Raw genomic sequence first — 22498 nt, forward strand, 5'->3', positions numbered from 1 at the left:
CGTGTGTACACCTAGTACACGCACACATTTTTTTTGTCTAAGGCAAGCCGGTTTCCTCAAGATGTTGTCCTTCACCGTTCGAGCGAATGTTAAATGCGTACATAGAAAGAAAGTCCATTGCTGCACAACCAGGGAACGAACCTACAACTTCAGGGCAGCATATTTGCTGTTATTGATAAAATTACTTAAATATAGTTATTATATAACAAAAAAAAAAATACAAGTGGCGCTATAACCCTGTATCTGGTTTGATCATTTGCATTTTCTATCGACAAGTAGGGGATCAGTTTTCTGTGCCCGACACACGCCGTCTACTTTTGGGTCTAAGGTTTCGCGAGTGTTATAAATATCGCTTCATAATAATATACTTGACTCGAGTTATGTAACCTAACATTAATTAACTTACACATATGTATGTATTTATTTCAGTTAGTCATTGGACGCGCAAACCAAATGTTAGCAATTATCTTACGCTTGTAGCTAATAAATTATAAAACGTCAGTTTAGTAATAAATGAGCCCTTTAGTTTTTCATACACTCATAAATTGTAACATAACATTCTCATTACCGATAATGTCCAATAGGTCGACTACACTTATATTCTTTTTTTTTATATTTAAGTCTTTATCTTGCAATCAGTCAGCTAGACTATGAGCAGATGTGTTGAGAGCTGTTAGCTATATTCTTTATAGGATCTGTCACTTAGATTTAAGAACCCATACATACGATGGGTCAAGTAATTTTTGAAGTTATACTTCTTTAGGCGCGTTATGAAAAATTGATGAGAGTGAAATTTTACGATGCACGCGCACCGTTACACAAAATTAACAGAATGAAGTTGCCCACGGAAGATGCTACGGCATTGGACATAATGTAAAAACAACATTCGAATAATAATAGAATTTATGTTACCCTTAATGTAAGAGAATAATAATAAATATTTTAATTTTTCAAATGTAAACTGAAATTTATTGACTATTATGACTCCTTTGCCAGTGTTTGATTATTTAATTGTAATTATTTTTTTGCATGCAATCAAAAACTATTTTTTTATAATGCCAAAGAAGTATAACTTCTTACGCGCGTACATAAGTACACACACCCTTTTTTTTTGTTAGCCCAGCGTCGCAACCCCACTTCCCCCAATTTTCAGGTTGTAAACGATTAAAGACAGTTGACACTTAACTTCAAACAAAGAGTTTCATTTATTTGAACATCCCTCCAATAACCGCTACCGAAGTTAATTCTCGTCAATTATCCTTTATCATTAACACATCATGTTACGCATATAAACGAGAATGTATCGTATTACAGCAAAATAATTTGGCCGGTAAAGTACATTATCTATGTGTATATATACTTAAACATAACCAAGGGGTAGTTATAAATACTTATTAACCTGTCGAAGTTCTAAGCTAAGTAATTACTGATTACGCATAAAAAATATTCACCAAGCTCACAAGCTTTTCAAAGCTTCTTTGTACCATAAATAGTATAACACAAATTAAAAACTCTCCACCTGCTATGCGATAATTATTTTAAGTTACACATGCGCTTTGCTACGTTATAAGTTGTCCATTTTTTTCTAAGAATCGCTAAATGGGTTTAAGGACTCGTAATAACTTTATGTACTTCGTTAGAATGTAGAAAATGTAAACAAAGGGTCCGTACTATGGCTATATGTATCAATAAACGTAGTAAGGATTGGGTTCGCGTACAAAATCTGAATTTCGCCTAAGCTATTGGAAGTAACAGAGGTGTGCGTTCGTTTTTGTAAAATTCAAATTCAGGGGGCATGATAATAAAATAATTTAATTTTTAATATATCTAGCAGTTGCTATCAGTTTTGTATCACACAGCCGTTGACTTATTTAAGCTATCGCGGAATATGCTTAAAAAATTATATCCATAGCGCTAAATCACCTGCATCATGAGCATACCCCACAAACTCACCCTCACGTACACTACGCTCCCTTTTACACCATCACACAACACAGCCGAATTAGGTATTACTTAGTTTAATGCATTTAAGATTTTTTATTGATTTGTTTTTTATGCTATATCTTAAGTATAATTATTTTTTTTAAATATAATTAAGGTATTGGCTGTCTAGTAGGATTACGAAATAAATGAAAAACGGACCATTTAACATAAAGCTCGATAAATTTTTTGTCTCTTTATATGCAATTTGACACTTGATGCTTGAGGTATTTAAGTTTACGAAATGGATAGTAGATTTACATCATGAATGTACCATTTCGAAATTTCAAGTTAAATTTGTAAATTAAAATTTGTGACTTTCCAGTGAGGCTCACGGCCAAGCCGCGCTGCGATTGCAAGTCTTATCTTAGTGTCCATGGCGAGCACTAAAATATCTTTTTATATTTATTTTATTTATTTATAAAAGCTTGCCAACTCTCGGCACACTGATACATTGATAAAAGAAAAATAAAATATAATGTTTATGTCAAGTACTTACAGGCAAACATAGCATGTAAGAAATATTAAAAATAAATTAAGCAAAACAATAATATAATTTAAATGAACTTTAAACGAAAATCGCCTTTAATGTGTGAGGGGAGCAACTATGGATATCCAGAGCCAGCTCGTTTAACAGAATGCTCTTTATTCTTTCTTTACTTTTATTGGAACGAAGTTCCTTATCGCGCGTTGTGAAAGGGGGTTAGACGGAATAAATTCTTACGAAAAGACACTTTTTTGCTATTTGCTATTGTAATACACCGGTTCTCGCCCGATCACCGAAGCTAAGCAACGTCGGGCGAGGTCAGTACTTGGATGGGTGACCGCCTGAGAACACCTCGTGATGTTGGCTTTTTTTTTTTCGTCGTAAGATTGGTGTCGAGAAAATTTATCAGACTGTTATAATACCAATTAACATATAAATTAATCGAAAGGAATTTCGTTCCATCCGGGTGTCCCTTGACACCTCTAAAGTTTTTTATTTCTTTCTTAATGACAAATTTTAGAGTAACCAGCCAATAAATTCAAAATATTATAACGGCGCTCGGAGACATTGTCTCAGAACTTCGTACTATAACGTTATTGAAATTAATTTTGGCGCAAATTCCACCGCAGAACACTTGCCAGACATAATTTGTACTTGCAATTAGTATTTTGGTTATAATTCGCTAAAATCGTTTGTAGAGCAAGATCCCAGGGCCGCCAGACATCACGTATTTTCTGACGGATGAAATGTGGACGATTGGGTAGTGTTAGTATGTACTATGATCGTATGCCTACCTGCTAGCTTGGTCAAACGGCCAATTTCCAGGTATCAGGTAATCAAGGTACACAAAAACATTACTTACTTCACGTAAATTCTCATGGCTGATTTTTATATATGTTTTCGAGTGTATAGTTAAAAATAAATTGTCAATACTCCCAGACACTTTCCGTCGGCCATATTGCTTAACAGACGCTTTCAGGGTCTCAAAATAATTAGTCAACTTCACGTAAATTCTGACGCTCCATTTTTATATATGTTCATCCGACCACTATTTTAAAAGCTTTGACAAGAAGACAGACCGATCCAAGGGGCCAATCATCCCCTAAACTAAATTTTAATATCTCTATGAGTGAGAGAGCATTATCTACGCGCATGAGACTGAGTGAGACCGACTGCGCTGTTAAAGCCATGAAAATTACTTGAACAGATATTTTATAATTTTTAGAACTTTTGTTGACCAGTAAATTGTAGCAACAAAAATAAGAAAAAAATTGACACATAATAAATAATACTAAAGTTAGCCGACATTTTTTTTTTTTTTCAATTTATTAATTAGAACTAAAAAATATTTTTTAAAAATACCACTTATATTTAAATAGCAGCAATTTTTTTAATTAATTATTTATTGGAAATTTGGAAACAAAGTGGAAAAATATTAATTCTTCAATATTTCTTAACAGTGGCTTTTAATCTTCATTATCATCATCATCAAATATCAATCTTGAAATTGAATATCTAAATCGTGATCGTCATCATCAGCATTATCCTTATTTTCTTCCTCTGTAAAAAACAAGTTAAACAATGAAGGTCTGAAAAAACTAAAAAGATACAAATAATATGAGAAACGAAAATAATTTACCTGATTGTTCTTCCAGCGACTCACTGACAAAACCCGGTAATTGATCTCCATCGAACCAATGAAAATCATATTTACCATCTTGTAGTGTCCAGCCATTGTTTTCGGGGTTGAAAATATTTATCATCTTCATACTTGCATTGTTCCAAAGCTAGCCCGTCGAAACTGTTGCCAAAGCTCACTTTTACAAGGTGGTAAGTTACAGGCATCGAAGTTTCTTAAATTCTTTCGATTGAATTCTTCATTTATATCAGATATCATGTATGTAAATGATAAACAATAGTCTGGCAGCATCTACATCAATTATTCCAGGAAAATTGTAAACATCACAGATAAATTTTTGTATTATGTTGAATACACGTTCTTCTTCATCTACATCACCAACAAAATCCAACGTACCAAAACGGTGAAATGCTTTGTTGGTACTCTTAATTTTTCTTCAAAATATTAAACGGCTTTTGCTTGCCCTTTTTGAATAATAATAATTTTTCAAGTAATTTTCATGGCTTTAACAGCGCAGTCGGTCTCACTCAGTCTCATGCGCGTAGATAATGCTCTCTCACTCATAGAGATATTAAAATTTAGTTTAGGGGATGATTGGCCCCTTGGATCGGTCTGTCTTCTTGTCAAAGCTTTTAAAATAGTTGTCGGATGAACATATATAAAAATGGAGCGTCAGAATTTACGTGAAGTTGACTAATTATTTTGAGACCCTTAAAGCGTCTGTTAAGCAATATGGCCGACGGAAAGTGTCTGGGAGTATTGACAATTTATTTTTAACTATACACTCGAAAACATATATAAAAATCAGCCATGAGAATTTACGTGAAGTAAGTAATGTTTTTGTGTACCTTAATTACCTGATACCTGGAAATTGGCCGTTTGACCAAGCTAGCAGGTAGGCATACGATCATAGTACATACTTACACTACCCAATCGTCCACATTTCATCCGTCAGAAAATACGTGATGTCTGGCGGCCCTGGGATCTTGGACCATTGGAGATGAGCAATAAAATAATAAAACCGTTAGCGCGGCAATGTCACGTAATCCAATTTGTGCCGGTCGACATCGGCGAAGAATGCTAAAACATTCAACAAAATTATAACAAGCCCCTCGTGGTGACTCAAATTTGGCAATATTTCGAATACACTTTGCACGACTAAAGCAAAATTTTATATAAAAATACACTTTGCGAGATTAATCTAGTTAGCTACGATATTTTGAATTTAGAATTTCAAAACTATATTTAATTTATATTTGTTTCAACAACGTCAAGCAAGTTGGTAATATTAACTATTCTTTTATTATAAGGTTGTAGGTGCGAACCCCGGCTTTGCACAAATGGATTTTCTGTCCACATGTAACGCTCGTACGTTGAAGGAAAACATCGTTAGGCAATCGGTATGCCTTAGACCCAAAAAGTCGATGGTGCGCAGGCACAGAAGAACAGATACAAAAATCTTAGACCCAGACCGAAAGGGTTGTAGGGTTTTTTATAAGATACATAATATCACACTATAACCATATCAATGAGGAGGAATCTGTGGGGTAACTATAGAATATTTCTATGCAAGTAGTTAAAACATATGGATTATAAGAATCAAAATGTAGTAAAAATATGGAAAAATAATTTATACGCCAAAATATGAAACGTTCCACGCGTAAATCTAAACAGGATTGACAGGCATAACTATGTTGGCTCATTTAAATAACCGATAAAACTCGCCACAAGCTGTCAAGCTATAATGAGCCAGCCATTTGATATGCGCAGTTCATCGAGAAAACTTCGATGGAATGTAAAAATGCTTTATGTAAATCGTGTTGATCTACGATACATAAGATATAAATTAGAAAAGTTTTAAGGGTGAGATTTTGAAATTGGAGCGCTATCAAAGGTTACGAATTTTTGAATTTGGAATATTACAAAATACACTTTGGCAAGGAAACTTCTATAACGTGCGTATTTCCATAACACTTCAATATGTACTTTTTGGAGACTTTTCTGCGTTTATTTCACGTGACACACACACATACTTGTGTGTCTTTATCTCAATAAAATGCATTGCCAAGCGATTGGTACACATACAACTACCAATAAGTGGTAGTATAATTGGGAAATTTTACATACTAAGCTACTAAAAATACATAAGTACAGACTGTAGGTAATATATGGAAAATTCGAGAATAATAATTAAATTATCATCACGGCATTAGATAAAAAGAGCAAAGTCCATTTTATTAAGAAGGGGAATATAATGAATAAATTTGGTAAGGAACTAAGAACCCTCGTAACGCAATTGAAAACTTTTAACAAGTGCCGAGAAATCGTGTGTAAAGGTGGGACCTACCTAATTACGTCGCCGCCCGCCCAGAATACAAGATGAGTTTGGAAATTTAAACGGCTCTTTATGAAAATCAGCTTGTTAATAAAACGTCGACTTCAATTACGAGACGTTTCTTACGAATATTAAATTTGTTTAAATATTTTTTTAAATAAAATTGAATTTATTCATATATATAGCATAGTACCTTTAGTTAGATAATTCTGCATTTGCATTTAATGCGAGTTCTTAAAACGAAAACATAAGAGAAGAACTGGCAATACTGCCCCGACGACTTTTAAATTGCATTTTTATTTTAGAAGGTTCTTCTTACAAGAAGTTGTAACCCTTACTCCATTACATCATACACCAATTGATCATAACAATAAAAGCAAATGTCAAGGCTCTATCAGCAGAAACCATGGTGAAATAGGAGCAATCACATTAAGTTCAACAGACATTAAAGATGAAGCACGTTTGACATCCTACTATTATAAACGCGAAAGTTTGTATGGATGGATGTTTGTTACTCTTTCACGTATAAACTACTGAATGGATTTTAATGAAATTTTACAAAAATATAGCTTATACATCAGAGTAACACATAGGCTACAATTTATAAAGATATTGTGTGAATTGTCCAAAATATCAAGTAAGTAGGAAAAAATCTACCATCTGCGAGCTATTCTGGCGTGCGCTGCCAAAACCGCTAGACTTACACATATGTAATGTAAATTAGGAGCCAATTAAAAGCCCACCACATTATATATCTATATCTTATGTGTAAGCCATTATAGCCAAAATAGTGAACCATAACTAGAATAAAAATTGATAATTTATTTTAAATGCACATTTGGTAAGTAATAAATTGATTACTAAATGAAAATAGATACTTTTATCGCTTCTGGTATTTAAAGTAAATAAAATATATCTTTCAGGCTACAATATTTGACGAATAATATTTTTTTCTTTTGCTATGAATAATTAATATCAATAATTCAAATCCGACCAATTATCCACCAATGTTACAAAATCCAGTCGAATATATATAATATACGTCATTTTTGTATGTTTTTCATTTTTTTTTTGGAATGGCAATATTTCAATATCAAATTTTAATAAAATCCTATCAAATATTTATCTGCTAATACCCTGACCAGAACTGTATCCTCGTAAAGTTATGTCAAAATTATACTACGCGTAAGAAGATTCCTCCAACTTCGATTTTGTTCCTTTTGGAGTAGAGACTCTTGGGCCGTGGGGTTCAAGTTCACAGGCGCTAATTAAAGATTTAAGTTGGCGTCTGGTAGATAGTACCGGTGGCTCCAGAGCTTGTGCTTTTCTTGCTCAATGGATAAGTTTCGCAATACAGCGAAGAATCTCTGCCGGCATTAAAGGTATACTGCTTAGGGCCCAACTTTTAAAATTTCTTTTAATTTTCTTTTTATTAATTTTTAAATTATTTTTATTATTACTATGTAGGTTAATAAAATTTTAAATACTGTATATTTGATTGTTATGATGACCAATAAATTATACGCGTACAATGACAATATGGTAAATTAATTGTAAATTTCCACACCATTTAACACTTTAAAATTAAGAAAAATACCAACCCCTTAAAAACAAGTCATTAACGCCTTGAGGTATGGTTTAGATTTTTTTCGTTATTCTGCGACGATAACTCCAGGACGGAAAAATTATATGATTAATTATCGGTGGGTCTCATTAGCGCGCAAATGCGACCGTTCAGTGGTAAAATTGAATCACGTCCGCGTTCAATACAAATCTAATTATATTCATACCGAACAAATGACGAGCAGTTTTCTATAGAAATAATCCAAACCGCTGGTTTAACTATAGTAATTAAGGCGACATAATTATCGGAACGGTTTAAGTCATTTTACAAATAATTACCGCTTGTTAGCGTTAAATTCTAGATGATTCTTACACGCGTAATAAAAATATGACTTATCATTATGAATTATAGAAAGAATATGTAATTATTAAAAATCTTTTTGGCAAATTGGGATAAGCTTTATCTGCTGTATAAGCAGATATCAAAAATAGCTCCTACGCTCAATTGACGAAATAGGATTACAATATCGAATAATTTAATTTCCGCGTAACGGAAAAGTACTTTTATTAATAGAACATTTATTTCAAAAATGGAATCTAAAAACTAAGGGAGTCGTTAGTTTCCTTTGTACGAAAATAATTGTCGTTTTACCAATGGCGCGTAAGAAATTTTACATCTACATAATTTCTGAGCAAATCGTAACAATACACTGTACCGCGGAATATCAAACTATGCCGCTATCTCCATATTCCTCACGTGTCATAATCCACGTACAAAGACGAGAATATGAGTGACGTAGCTATTTTTCGTAATTTGCGTCGTAAACTTGAATGAGACAAAATCATGGCCTCGCCTTGGATTTTTTTCTTGTCTCAATGGGTTTCGGTAATGCCCCGCTCGACGATAGAAAAAATTGTGCTACATATAAAAATACTGAGTTAATCAAACTCTTTTTTTACTTGTGGTATTATCGTCAGAAGGACACGGAAAATTGTTTGGAAAATGAGTTTCATGTGTCTAACTAAAGTCGTATTTATATACAATCTTTTATGATATGATAAAATGCTCTTTGTCGTTCCATTTTACCGAGTTTTCACTCATATTTGATAATCAATGTAAACCAAATAAAGTAAATAAAACCGTACAAATAACATTAAAATATACATTTGTTATGTTTAAAACATAACAAACAGTTTTTTTAATTAGTTAAAAAACTGTTGTAAGTAAATATCTGTTAAAATAATTAACTGTTGAAATCGAGCTTTCGTCAACTGTCATTTTCATAAAAAGGTCTATCCACAGACACCGATACGACCTCCCATGGATAGCTTGTATCGACAGATGGTTATTACAATCCGTAGATTGGTTATTGGCACACTTGTTACAACATTTGGATTCAGATTACTATCTCAGATGGTGGATTATGGATTGAGATAGGTTACTGGGTTCGGGCGTTAGCCAACATTGCTCATTACTAATACACATATTATGTATTTTACGGTAGCGTTTAATAGTTTGTCAAAGTCATGGTATTTATCTTAAAATCTCCTCTATTTATATAAAATTTTGAAGTAATAAATCTTTAAAAAGCGCAGACGCTATTAAACTAACTTCCTATCAAGACACGGGAATGAGGTCAGGACGTCCGCGGTATTTTCACGAAACAACGGACTCGAAACGTTCAAGTTATTGGATTGCTGAAACTTCCACAGATTATCGCTGATACAACGAGAGTACGATTTATTGCAGCTGTATTCTTAACTGTTCTATTGTTAGATTTATTGTCTCATGTTACAAACTACCGACTAAATGTACCAGCCTCTCACAAGTGTGAAGAGGCTAATTTAAAACTTTGTGTAATAAGACTTTGTACGACTAAGAGACTAGTGTTGGTCTAATGGCTTCAGCGTGCGACTCTCATCCCTGAGGTCGTAGGTTCGATTCCCGTACACCAATAGACTTCCTTTCTATGTGCGCATTTAGCATTCGCTCGAACGGTGAAGTTGGACGTTTCTAAAGTTTTATATTGATATTCCTACATAACAATTAACAACTAATCATAATATTACAAGGGGGAGCATATACCTGGTGCCTTGCAGTTATTATGGAAATTGTATTCGTTCTTACAAAAACTCCCAAGTGAAATTAGAGAATTGTCACTGAATAAATTCAAAACTCCCGTTAAACGTAAATTAATCAATGAAGCTTTTTATACATTTGACGATTATTTAAATGATGGGATTGATTTCAAACAATTTGTATGGCTCAAAACTTGGCGATTAAAGAGTGGCGAAGAGTTTCTTGCCAGTTCTTGCCCTTGACTTGCAAACAGTAAATGTAAATTTAGAATCAATTTAACATCTTTTCGTTGACGTTCATAAGTGTACTTATCTATATGAATAAAGTTATTCTGAGTTTGAGTTTATTAATGCACAATATTCTTTATAAAAACTGGTCAGTAACGAAGCCCATTAAACAATAATTACATACAGACGTAATGTAATACGGATGTTAAGGTCCAGCCATCCCCAAGGACACCTGATTACGTGCCTAAACTAACAAGTCGAATATACTCCTATACAAAGGCTACGTGATTTAAAGTTTACATTGCGATAGTTAATCGTGGAGATGTTTTAAATGATAAAAAGTTACGAAAATAGAATCCGAAGTAGTTTTATACTATTTGTTTCTACTGCACCTAACATATTTTGATTGTAAATAGTGTATGTGATCGGAATTTTTCATTTTTTTTTTAAATTTATTTAAGCATATTATAATAAAATCATGATATGTTACGTTAGGAAACCACTGTGGTTTGTATTATTGTAACCATATCATTCTTTTTAGCGCGACAAATGCATATAAAAGTAGTTTTTCAACTTACTTTTTATGCTGGTAAACGTTAGGCTATCTAATAAGTTAACACAGTTAGTGGGTAGTCTTAACTTTTTATGTCTTCTCGAAAGTGCTTGTCTAAGGGAGCGTTCAAGTATTACGTCACGCAATTTTTGGAGATTATTGACCGCCCCTCCCTCCCTTACATAGGGTAACGCGCCGTAACGTTTTTCTGTACCCAAATATAGTAAAACGTTTCGTGATCACCTAGTAACTCTTTATACCTAAAAGTTACCATTATGTGGTGTAATGTACTGGAAAGTCGAAAATAATATTAAAAATAACGCGTAATTTAATCCCCGCCTCGCATCGTAACGTTTTACAAAAGGGGGGGTCCCCCCCAAAATTCGTTACGTAATACTTGAACGCTCCCTAAAAGACATTTATTTACTTTTTCTATACAAGTAAATGATATATCGTGCCGGTTTCCTCACGATGTTTTTCTTCTCAGTACGAGAAGAGATACAAGTGAGAGAGAGCAAGTGTTTATATATACATATTACGAAGTGATTTGGTCATCCGGGGCTCAAACGCAAGACCTAGTTTCGCACTCATAACTTTTTAAAGACTTTATTGACAATAAATCTTTAATTTACAGGAGGCACGAATAACAAGCAATTTAAACGTAAAAACAAATAAATAAAAAAAAGTATGTAATAATAATAAAATTATGAATACATACTATTTTTTATTTTTATTTATTTGCAAAGAGAACAACTAACCTTCTGAAGTAAAAAATGTCGTCCCGCCCCCTCCATTTACTAACACTAAAACAATTGACACTTGTCCATATAATTATTAAAACAAACTACGCAACAATAAAAGTCTTATTCAATGAACCCATGAGGGCGCCACAGTGTATGGGGTTCGTTGACCACCACCAGAAAGAGTGGTGGGGACCGGGGGGGCGGGTGCTGCGAACTGGCTTTCGGCTTCCGCTGCCATCGCTGTGTGCTGCTGGGGGAAGTTGAAGTCCAGACTGCCGTCCATACTGAGTTCATGTTTGATGACCTGGAGAAATATTTTATTAGGTCGCTTGTATATAGCTGATTTGGTCGTAGTATCAATGGGACTCAATAATTGGATTACGCAGCACAACTGAGCTCTCAAAAAGAAATAATTTTCCCAAAGCTATACATTGTTACTCCCTAACAATGTAGATTTATCAACAGCGGACATTATATTAGACATTTAATTATAACATGGGAAGCATCCCCCCAGCAATGACGGCAAAACCGTTTAATAACCGTAAAAAAAAATGTGCCATTAGAAGTTCATAATATTTTTGGGCCAATCCTCAATATGATGCCGTTCTATGTAGCGAACATACTCGGTTCCATTTGTCTGAATATTCGAAGAAAGAATTGTTACGTAACGTACATACGTTGTAAGTACAGACTTGTAATTTACCTCATCAACGTTGCAGTCGAAGCTGTGTTCCAACGACTCTATATTAATATCCTCCGCGAGTCCAGTATTTAACGCTCCCATGATTTGACCCATCACAGTGGTTGGCCCCATCGCTCCAGTCTGCACCATCATGCCTCCGTTCATTAAGGCTGCATCTGACGTCGTCACCATTTGTGTACTATTTTCTGGGAAATAAAAAGTTATAATGAGAGCATATAAACCAGAACCCATGAGCCAGTTTTTTTAAATGAATCACACTAATATTATTATTTTATATTATTGACAGTAAAATAAATTTTATGAAAAAAATATATATTGATAAAATATGCATTACTGAAATAAGAATATTTCACATCACTGTAACTAGGATAAATCTCACCCCGCAACGTAACAATTTAATTATGAATTGAAATATGTTTCAAAAAGGCTTTTAATCGAAATTAAATTACAAAAAAATTCCCTTAGATTTAATAAGACAAACCTGTCTGCATAATATCAGCCGGGTCAGCAGGTGGTGGCGGTCTAACAAAGTGGTCTAACGCATGCTGGTGCGGGTGTGCCGGGTGCGCGGGAAACAGAGAGGCGCACGCGCAGCCGCCGTGCGGGTGTCGAGGACACGTGTATGCGAACCGGTAACTACCGCCCGATGACGATGATGACGTTGTTGGTACATACCTAAAGTATCATTCAATAACTATCACATTTCACGAGTCAGAAATAGTCCACACAGATAATTATAACCTTAAAATTTCATTAAATGTAAGGACACTATTAAAAATGTTTTGGGGTCTCTGTCAAGTGGTTAATTATTTGTTGTTACACTTGCAACTATTAAGAAGTGATACAGAAAATTTTTACACTATTTCGATTATATGCATCGATTTTAACGGAATTTTGCGCGTTTGATCCGATCAAGCGAGAAACAAAATTCGAACCCGCACTTTTAAATATTTATTAAACCAAAATACCTCATAACTGGTGGTCTGGAAAAACAATTATATGATAGAAAAAGTAAGCATACTAATAAAAGGCAATTTGATGCTAATTAAATATCGAAGCTAAAAGGTCAGTCTATTATGATACCTGATGGATTTTAATATGTCATTCTCCGATATAGAGCTGTATAAGGCAATCATAAATATGCATGACAATTTTATATCAGGCATCAGAACAGACGTGTTCGCAACAATGTATTGAGGCACTAAAATTCTAGAAGCGTCTTACGTATTCAAGAAAGGATCTCCATGTAGCTTCATGGAGTCAGCGAGTGTCCCAGCCAATTCGTCTTGTGTAAAATCTTGGTAGTCTGTATTTGATGTAAAATCCGCTGATCCGAAATCCGCTGATCCAAATTCCGTAGAACCGTAATCGGTTTGCCAATCAGGTTCCGTGTGTAATAGTGATGGGATTGGAGAGAGACGTCCACACGAAGACGCGTTAGACGATGCCCGCTGGCGGAAGTCTGGTGATAACTGAAAACTCGTGCTACTGCCAAAGCATTGAAGCGTTAAAATTATGGTCTGAATGACACAAAACGTGACTATAATTCACTTACTGATCATGATTATACCGCAGAGAATTTACTTATCACTCAGTCACTAAGTCAATGTACCCAAAACTTGCCAAAAGTAATCAGTGATCAGATTATATATTGATTTTTTTCTATAGTCACGTTTTTCTATACGTAGCAAATAATGAAAAATTGCTAAAGAAAACTTCTACGACCTACGACCGCCTACTCTAATAAATTCTATTACAATTCTTACGTATAATAAACGATGATTAATAATGGAAACATGCAAATCTAATGCCCCTATCAAGGCTCTCTAAGATATAATCTCGAATGCCAAATGAAGCGATCAACATAACGGGTTAGATGGTCAGCGAGAAATATATTTTATTACTACGACTTACTACACAAATGGTAAAGAATTGTGATAATACTAAAATCTAAACTATCTGACTCCACTATTTAATTACGATTTTGGGAGCGATTTCACGATTCGTACTGCTCTGTCAGCATTTGCGATAACTTTTAATACACTTGCTAAACTTGGAAGACGTTCGTTGTTAAAAAGATTTTGATCTACGGATGCTGAGTTGGCAATCGTGATTGCATTATAAAATTATTATACCTTTAAAGTCGAATTAGTATCGCAGCCCGAAACTCATAACCGTTAGTATTATTGGCTGACTGCCACAATTCTTTGGACTTTTATGCATCTGTGGTCTATATCAAAGGAAGCAACTAGTCTAGTTTCTACTGAATTTATAAGGCGTTTAATTCTGTGATATATTTACCTGGGTACTGGCGAATCGGGGAATATGTCGTGGCTCTCTGAGACAGAACTGCTGGGACTTGGCGTTGTGTCAGCTGTCATTCCATTCCTTAATGATTCGGGCTGTTGATTAAAACGATTAATGTCAAGACATGTATATTTATAAAATATTTATACAGATATAACTTTAGTATTGAAAAATAACATCATTTCATGCTTGTCTTTGCACTATATTACTAATGTAGAGTATGACAATTAGGGCTCGTTGTAGTTGGAATATTTAAATAAGAAACGACTACTACTAGCTTGGTAGTACATGTATTTAAGCCATAAAAATAAATCAGTGGCGCTAAAACCTTATTAGGTCTGGGCCTCAGGTTTCTGTATCTGTTTCATGATCGTTTGTCTAATAGGCAAGTAGGTGATCAGCCTCCTGTGCCTGACACACGCCGTCGACTATTTGTGTCTAAGGCAACCCGGTTTCCTCAGAATCCTTCACTGTTTGAGCGAATGTTAAATGTGCACATAGCGAGAAAGTCCATTGGTCCATCCGGGGATCGAACCTACGGCCTCAAGGATGAGAGTCGCAATTAGGCCGTGAATAGGCCGTGGTACAATGACAGTACCACGGTTTTGATAATGTGCTTTGTCGTACCTTCTTTTTAACCCGTCCTCTTCTCTTCTCTGCTTTCGACGTCTCCATTGAGAGCGCTCGTCTTCTGACTGACTTTCCAGGTTTGGCATCAGGGTTGATCATCCACCACGAAGACTTGCCCGTACCCTCATTCTGTACTCTCATGAACCGGTTGTGAAGGGATAGATTATGTCTAATTGAGTTCTGCAAAAAGAGAAAACAACAATTAGACCCTTAGCTTTAAAGTTTCATTTGTATTTGAGAAATGGGAATTAGGAAGTTTTTTGGTCTTACATTAATATAGTGTTCATTTGAATACGAAATCATATGAATTACTAACTTTTTTTAAATTTGATAATCACGTGTTGGAATATTTAGACGAGTAATTTAATAGTTGCGAACACGTTACCATTAGGCATAAACGGTATGTAAGAGAAAATTGTTTTCTTATTTTAAAATGGGAAAGGATTTTTGACTACTAAAATAGATTTAAAATAACGATAGGTAAACGGAAAATAATAAGCTAAGCGAAAGTATACGGGGTTATAAAAAGTTAAATAACTAGTGGCCATTTATGATTATGGCCATCGTTGACCACAAACCTCTATTTTAATTTCAACTCCAGTTCAAAGTTAGTGCAATAACGTGTCCTATCTCACACCGGCAATAAAATCTCACAACTTTTTCCGTTGAAAGAATAAAAGCAACCACAGCAACGAATGAAGTTTAGCAATAAAATAGTCCATAAATAATTTCTCTGCCCTCTGAGAACTGCCAGTATACGTAAATATAACAACTTTTCTCTAACATAATTCAAAAAACTCCATTTGATACTCGCTAATCTTCAATATAAACTTATAAACGTATCGGTGGAAGGCAAAAATAATGTTTTTAAGGCAAAACATAAAATACCATTTCCTCTATAATTCCTAATACTACGAGTAAGACCAATATTTAATACCACCAAAAGAAACAAAAGTATCGACCATATTATTTATCATTCCTAATACTAAGACAATACCACCAAAAGAAAAAAAAGCATAGACCATATTATTGCAATTGCCTCTGTCAATATTCCAGCCATTTTGGAGCTAACAGGCATCGCTAGAGATGGTAAGGGGCCGGATGGGATATCTCTTTGAGGATAGGACGGGCTTTGGTATGGGATGCTACTTGTGTAGCCCCGTCTCATCTTCCTCGGACAAGCATAAAATCTGGCGCGGCCGCAGAGCAGAAAAGAGGGAACGGCTCAAATATACGTAATATAGTATTTCCTTACTATTCAGGTTAAGAATAATGACCCGGCAAACGTTGATTTTTGTATGCTGTATCATAAAAAAATAAAAACAAAAAACAATCCAAAAAATTAAAAAAAATAATTGAGGTGGACAGTGGACACCCTTTATCACTTAGGGGGTTGAAAGATATACAGTAGCCGATTCTCAGACCTACTGAATATGCATATAAAATTTGATAAAAATCGATCAAGCTGTTTCGGAGGAGTATGGTAACTAACATTGTTACACGAAAATATCTTAATAAAATAAATTGGTGAACACACATGGCTTATCTCTCCCTAACTCTAAAGTCTTAACTTAGCTAGTAGAAACTCACATACATATTACTATTGCGTTTGTGTAAAATCTAATATTCAGACATTATATCATTGCCCCTTTATTGCGGTAAGTTCGGAAAAAATCAGAAGTGAATATTTCAGACGGTTTCACGGATAATTGAACGGGAACATTACATAATTTTATAAGGAAGTATTGCGTGGGTACAAGTATGAGACACGATTGATTTGCGATGTTATGAATCAGCTACCAAGGCTACCCTTTTCTCAGTTTAGTATAAGTTACTACCGCTCATTCAGTACAGTAAAACCTTTTTGGTTTTTTAGTAAAAACAAACATATCTACACTTGTCCGTTATCTGACGTCAGTAGGGTATTTACACATTTTCAAGGTATAGGTTGTGAAGTTTTTCGCTCGCTCTACAATTGTCGTATCCAAGATTATTTTTACAATCCAACAATTTCGTACGTAAAATATTTTTTGGGTGAGCTCTAAAGCACAAAATTATACAAAACCATCCAGTCCAACCAGTATTACGACTGACATGTATGGGTAGATAGGGGGAAGAAGGAATACATTTTATGCAATTTTGCCTTTTTCATTCTTGAAAAGTGTGAGCTGAGGGCACAGAGGTCAATTACTGGTTGGGGGCGCCGAACTAGGTGTTTTACTCTAGAATTTGTAAGTTTGGTACACCGAATGTACAATTACAAGTGAGAGGAGTCATAGACAAAATTTGTTGCAGACTTCTAATCTTTTTGACTTCTATGGGGTAGATAATAAAAATGCGGTTCCCAAATTTCCGCTCCAAAAATCTACCACCCTAGCCTCCAGCCTACTCAGCCTGCTGGTAAATCCCACACTCATAAACGTGGATAAATTTGCCAGTGGACAGTGAAGTATTATTATACGTTTGCGTGTTGTTCCCACGAGAATGTTAGTGCGTGCTCCTATTTCACCATGCCTGATAGAGGACAAATCTTTGTTTGTCATTTATTTCATTATTATTAATTACTTAAGATGTCATGTGGAACATGGTGTAATGGTTGCAGCTTGTGTAAAACAAAAAACTTGGCGATTAAAAAGTGGCGGAGAGTTTATTCTTCTCTTCCGTTCTACGCCCCTGATTTGAGAACTGGCAGTAAATGTAAAATTAGAAGCATTTCATATATATTTATTTTTTGACGTTCAAGTGTACATTCTGTTACCTATATGAAAATATTTTTTTTTAATTTGAATTAGAATTATATTATGTAAATCATAACTTCCAAATGAAGTTCTTTTTAAACTTCGTCTTAGGGGTAGAACAGAGAGAGAAACTAAGGTATACACAGTTGTATGGACAAACATTACAATGCCTCAAACATGAAGTTACGCTAACCAATTAATAGGGAATTATTGATATATATACAAACTTAACAGCAATATGCATTATAATAAACTACAAAGGAATTAAGATGTTTATCTAAGGCCACAGTCGACACATATATGGCTAACAACTTTATCGTGGCTGGTACAGAGCCATCTTTATAGAGACGGTTTCAAATAGACGGTAAAATCACAAAATATTAAAGACAATTATATGTGTTATACAGTTTACCAAGCATGAAAACGCGCGCAACAAATGACCTGTCCACGCTCTGATGGATTCGTCGCCAAATGCCCTCGCGATTATATACTATAGGTACATTACTTCTAAATACATTTTGTATGCAATAACGATGTATTTTTGGTGTATGTTAGGTTATATATGAAATAGCGAGTTGCCTTTGGTGCTTCAGATGTAACTGAACAGTTTCTGTTTTAGGCTTCTGTTCCATACGTCATACATTTTTGGGTGTCTTAAACCCTCGTTTTCAATGGTCCACCACCGTATGGGAAATTATACTATAAGTACAGAAAAATCTTTTTTTTTATTATTATATATTCGAGAAAACGTTTACTGTTGCCTTTCTTATGTCTAAGAAATTACTGATTCGTTGACGAGTAAGAACTTGACAAAGTTATTAAAAATATTCGTAATTAAAATCACACATGTTAGTATTTGAATTGCATTATTATTTTTTAAATACATATACTGTGGTTAAACATATCTCAAACAATTGCTTTGTATTGTTTAATCATGAGGCCTAAATTTAATATTGATTCGTAATGCGGTTTTATAGTTTACCGCTAAATGACTTTCCTTAAAAGAGCATGTCCTTGAATCAAAATAGACATAAAATGCTTAAAAATTCTTCTAAGTTTTATATTTTAAATATGTACGATAATTAAGTGCAATGTGTTTAGTAATGTGTTGTTTGGGCTCATCTGTCACAAGATAATGACAATTTAGTTATTCAGTTACACAGAATAGCAGGGATCAACAAAAGCATAGACTAAAGAAAATTAGTTATTGTCTGTATTATTTATCATCTGTTTTAGTATAGTAAAAAATCTAATGTATAGAAAATACCCTAGTTTCTTTTTCAGTAGAAAGGGAAATCAAGTGACGTAAGAAGTGTCAATGTGCTATCAAATGCTACGAGATTTTCACAAATTCGCGAGCGGAAAGAATTTTCTTTACGGCAGGATCCGTGGCGCCACTGTGTCCCTTATGGGGTGTATTAAACGGTATCCCCTTTAAGATAAGACCGCACTGTAAGATTTATACCCGGCATTTAAAAGCAGTCGAAATACCTAAAGTTTGTCTTCTTCATAATTTGTCATTATTATAATTAAATGTGTTTATTGCCAATTATTCTCGTCCGTTCGCTCTTAATTTCAGAACTGGCAGTAAATGTACATTTATATCCCATTTTTTTCTGAAGTGTACATTCTGTTACCAATACGAATAAATATTTTGATTTAACTTAGTCTCATTCACGATACGTTAAAAAATATGTTTTAATTTTATTCCTTGTAAAGATGACCTGTGAACGTGTAGTCTGTCATGCAGACTTAATTTTTTTTGTGTTTTTAATCACATTACAATTTACCACCGCAAACTTGCTGGCACTTTGAGATGATATTCATCGGCTCATGAATTCTTATGAGTCGATTTTATAGTGGGATTATAAAGAACACGCACGCAAAAACATAGTAGTTTTACTCCAGTGCGGCCAGAGCCTGAATTAAAAGCCATCCCCTTTATTATCTACCAACTTAAACTGTCGAATTTCTTGCGTAATCTTGAAACATGATTTCCGTGTTTTATGGCCTTCGAATATATAAATCGCTATACAACATTAATATTAATAGTCTATTATATTATACGAAGAGACGGAATATATTGTCTATTTAATTTATTATACAATAAAGCTACTCATAAAAAATAATTACTCTGCAAACTATTCGGTCAAACAATAGTTACATTCATAGGCTTCAATGTTAAATTAATGTGTATTATTTAATTCCAACACACAAACACAGTATTGATAATCTTAAACTACATAGGAATAATAATTAAGAATTAATAAATACAAAACTAAAACTAATATAATAAGTTTGGTCCCTGTGGCAGTGTATCCTTAATACAAACAGGATTTGTTCGCTATATTGCGATACTTATTCGTTTGAGAGAAGAAAGCAATTCTCTGAGGTCACTGGTACTATCTACCAAGCGCCACCTTAAATCTTATAGATCTTTTTATATTCTTAAAGAAAACGACATGAAGTTAGACCTTAAACTAACGCACAGAAGGCGCCTACTCGCCTATAAAGAAAAACAATCAAAGCAGCAGAAATCTGTGACCTCGACCGTTATTAGTGTGACAGTCCCTAGCTGTGATCAATTGGTGGCACGGCCTATTGTTTTAGGGGTTTTAAAACCATAACGATACCCGAAAGTGATACAGTATGAAATGCTATTTAATTACTACTTGATTAATTATGTTGCTACAGAATTTTATAATACCATACCAAATTTGTACTTGAAGGTCATATCTACTAGAAAACCATATATTTCAGACTGGCCATTCAGTATGAGTGTTTAATCAGCCTTGCTATGCCATTAGCCGTATTACATGGATATTATATAACTTCGCACAAGTAACCTTCAGGTGAATAATATGAAATAAACGTGGAAGGTACCATTGGATTAGGCGAGATCTGAATAATTCAGTACGATAAGTGCAGGCTTGACAGACCTTCGAAATGCATTTAAATAATCGTATATGTTACTACGAAAATATTCGCAGAAAATATGTAAAAGCATTCTTATCTTTTATATAGTAAAACAAAACGAAAGTATTAAAGGCCGTTTGCCTTAATGACAAAGCAGTTCTTTAAAGTTTTGTTTGGGTAATATTGTCATCAATACCCGTTGTACTATTATTTAGATTTCTTATTTGAGCACTGTACGAGCCAAGGCTGTTCATTTGCTAACGCAGGCTTTTTTAGTCCTTAGATTTCCTAAATCGTCGGAGCTACGATCCGAGAGTATAGCCAGACGTAGGCACTCTCTTCAACTGTTACATTGCCTTCATTCGTTACATAGCAATTAACATTTCATTATTTCTCTTATATTCTATTGTTGTACGCGAGTGGTTAATATAAGGTAACTCTAAAATCCTCTTTTAATTAAAGTACCTACCCCGATGACCCAGGAACCGTACAAGCACTGTTCAATGCACTGCAGCACTGTACAATCTCATAGGGGAATTATGGTTAGAGGAGTTTTGAAACAAAACCTTAGTTTGAATGGCGTATCAGATGGTGTAATAATTACCATATACTCTAAAATGATATATGATTAATCTAATTTTACATTATCTCAGCCAAATATTCATAAAAAACAAATCATGGAAAAATTATATCACTGTACGAATACATATTTGCAAGCAACCTTCACCTTCGAGGCTTAGCTTGAGATTGTATTTTTGTAAATATTTGCGATTAAATTGTATGTAAGCAATAGAAAACGTATTATTTTTAGACAATTATAGCGACTCAAGATCAGCATGCATTGCTTATGTATTTATCGCCATATAAACACAGAAAAGTCTCTTGTACTCCATATTATGTATGCTTTTAAAATGCGTCACAGCCCAATGAATGCGCATATAAAAATTTAGTGCGGTTACAAGAATAATATTATCGTGTTATGAAATACTGGTTTCTTCACCTTCCTAAACAAGGTAAAATTATAATATCTAAGCTGTATTCACATATAAAAAGCACAGACAAAAGAGTGCTAATATTATATTTTTCTGGACAGTTAATTTATGTTTATGGTTATGAATAATTGTTATATAAATCTTTCTGGATAATGTATAATAGACGTTATTATACAGTACTTGTAACACGAATAAATATTTAATGCAGTACCAGAGTCGAGACTTCGCGTTAGGTACTTCCGTAAGACAGAAACACGATTAGCAATGGTATACAAATGTGAACTTATTAAATTCAATTATGCTATTTCAATATCAATTTATTAAGTTGCGGTTGTGCCTTCTACGAATACGAATTACCTGGAAAATTCGCCAATGTTTCGGGTTTTGGCTAACTATGACACTATTACCTCATAGAATAAATGAATCCATATAGGATGTTGATATTTTCCACCTCACCAAGGAAATGAGGAAATATTTGAAGAGGCGGAAGAGAGACTTTGACTTTGTTTAGCAGTAACTATTTAGTTTTTTCTTTGAAATATTAAGTATTAATTGTCGTTTGTTTAATGTAAAATTTCACTTTTCTTTTTTTTATTAATGTACTT

The 22498-nt window shown here is 34.1% G+C and overlaps 1 protein-coding gene across 1 annotated transcript in view; it reads right to left on the reverse strand.

Annotated features, from left to right (window-relative positions):
* LOC125053362 (forkhead box protein O) overlaps positions 1 to 22498 on the reverse strand; it is a 92519-nt gene that overhangs the window by 8658 nt on the left and 61363 nt on the right. The window contains exons 3-8 of the mRNA XM_047654703.1: positions 15245 to 15427; positions 14612 to 14712; positions 13535 to 13798; positions 12792 to 12985; positions 12311 to 12495; positions 11623 to 11911 (exon numbers count right to left, since the gene is read on the reverse strand). Of these exons, the coding sequence (XP_047510659.1) occupies positions 11732 to 11911; positions 12311 to 12495; positions 12792 to 12985; positions 13535 to 13798; positions 14612 to 14712; positions 15245 to 15427 (1107 nt within the window). The 3' untranslated portion in view covers positions 11623 to 11731. The remainder of the gene's footprint in view (positions 1 to 11622; positions 11912 to 12310; positions 12496 to 12791; positions 12986 to 13534; positions 13799 to 14611; positions 14713 to 15244; positions 15428 to 22498) is intronic.

This window comes from Pieris napi, chromosome 10, assembly GCF_905475465.1.
Source record: "Pieris napi chromosome 10, ilPieNapi1.2, whole genome shotgun sequence".
Classification (NCBI taxonomy): Eukaryota; Metazoa; Arthropoda; class Insecta; order Lepidoptera; family Pieridae; genus Pieris; species Pieris napi.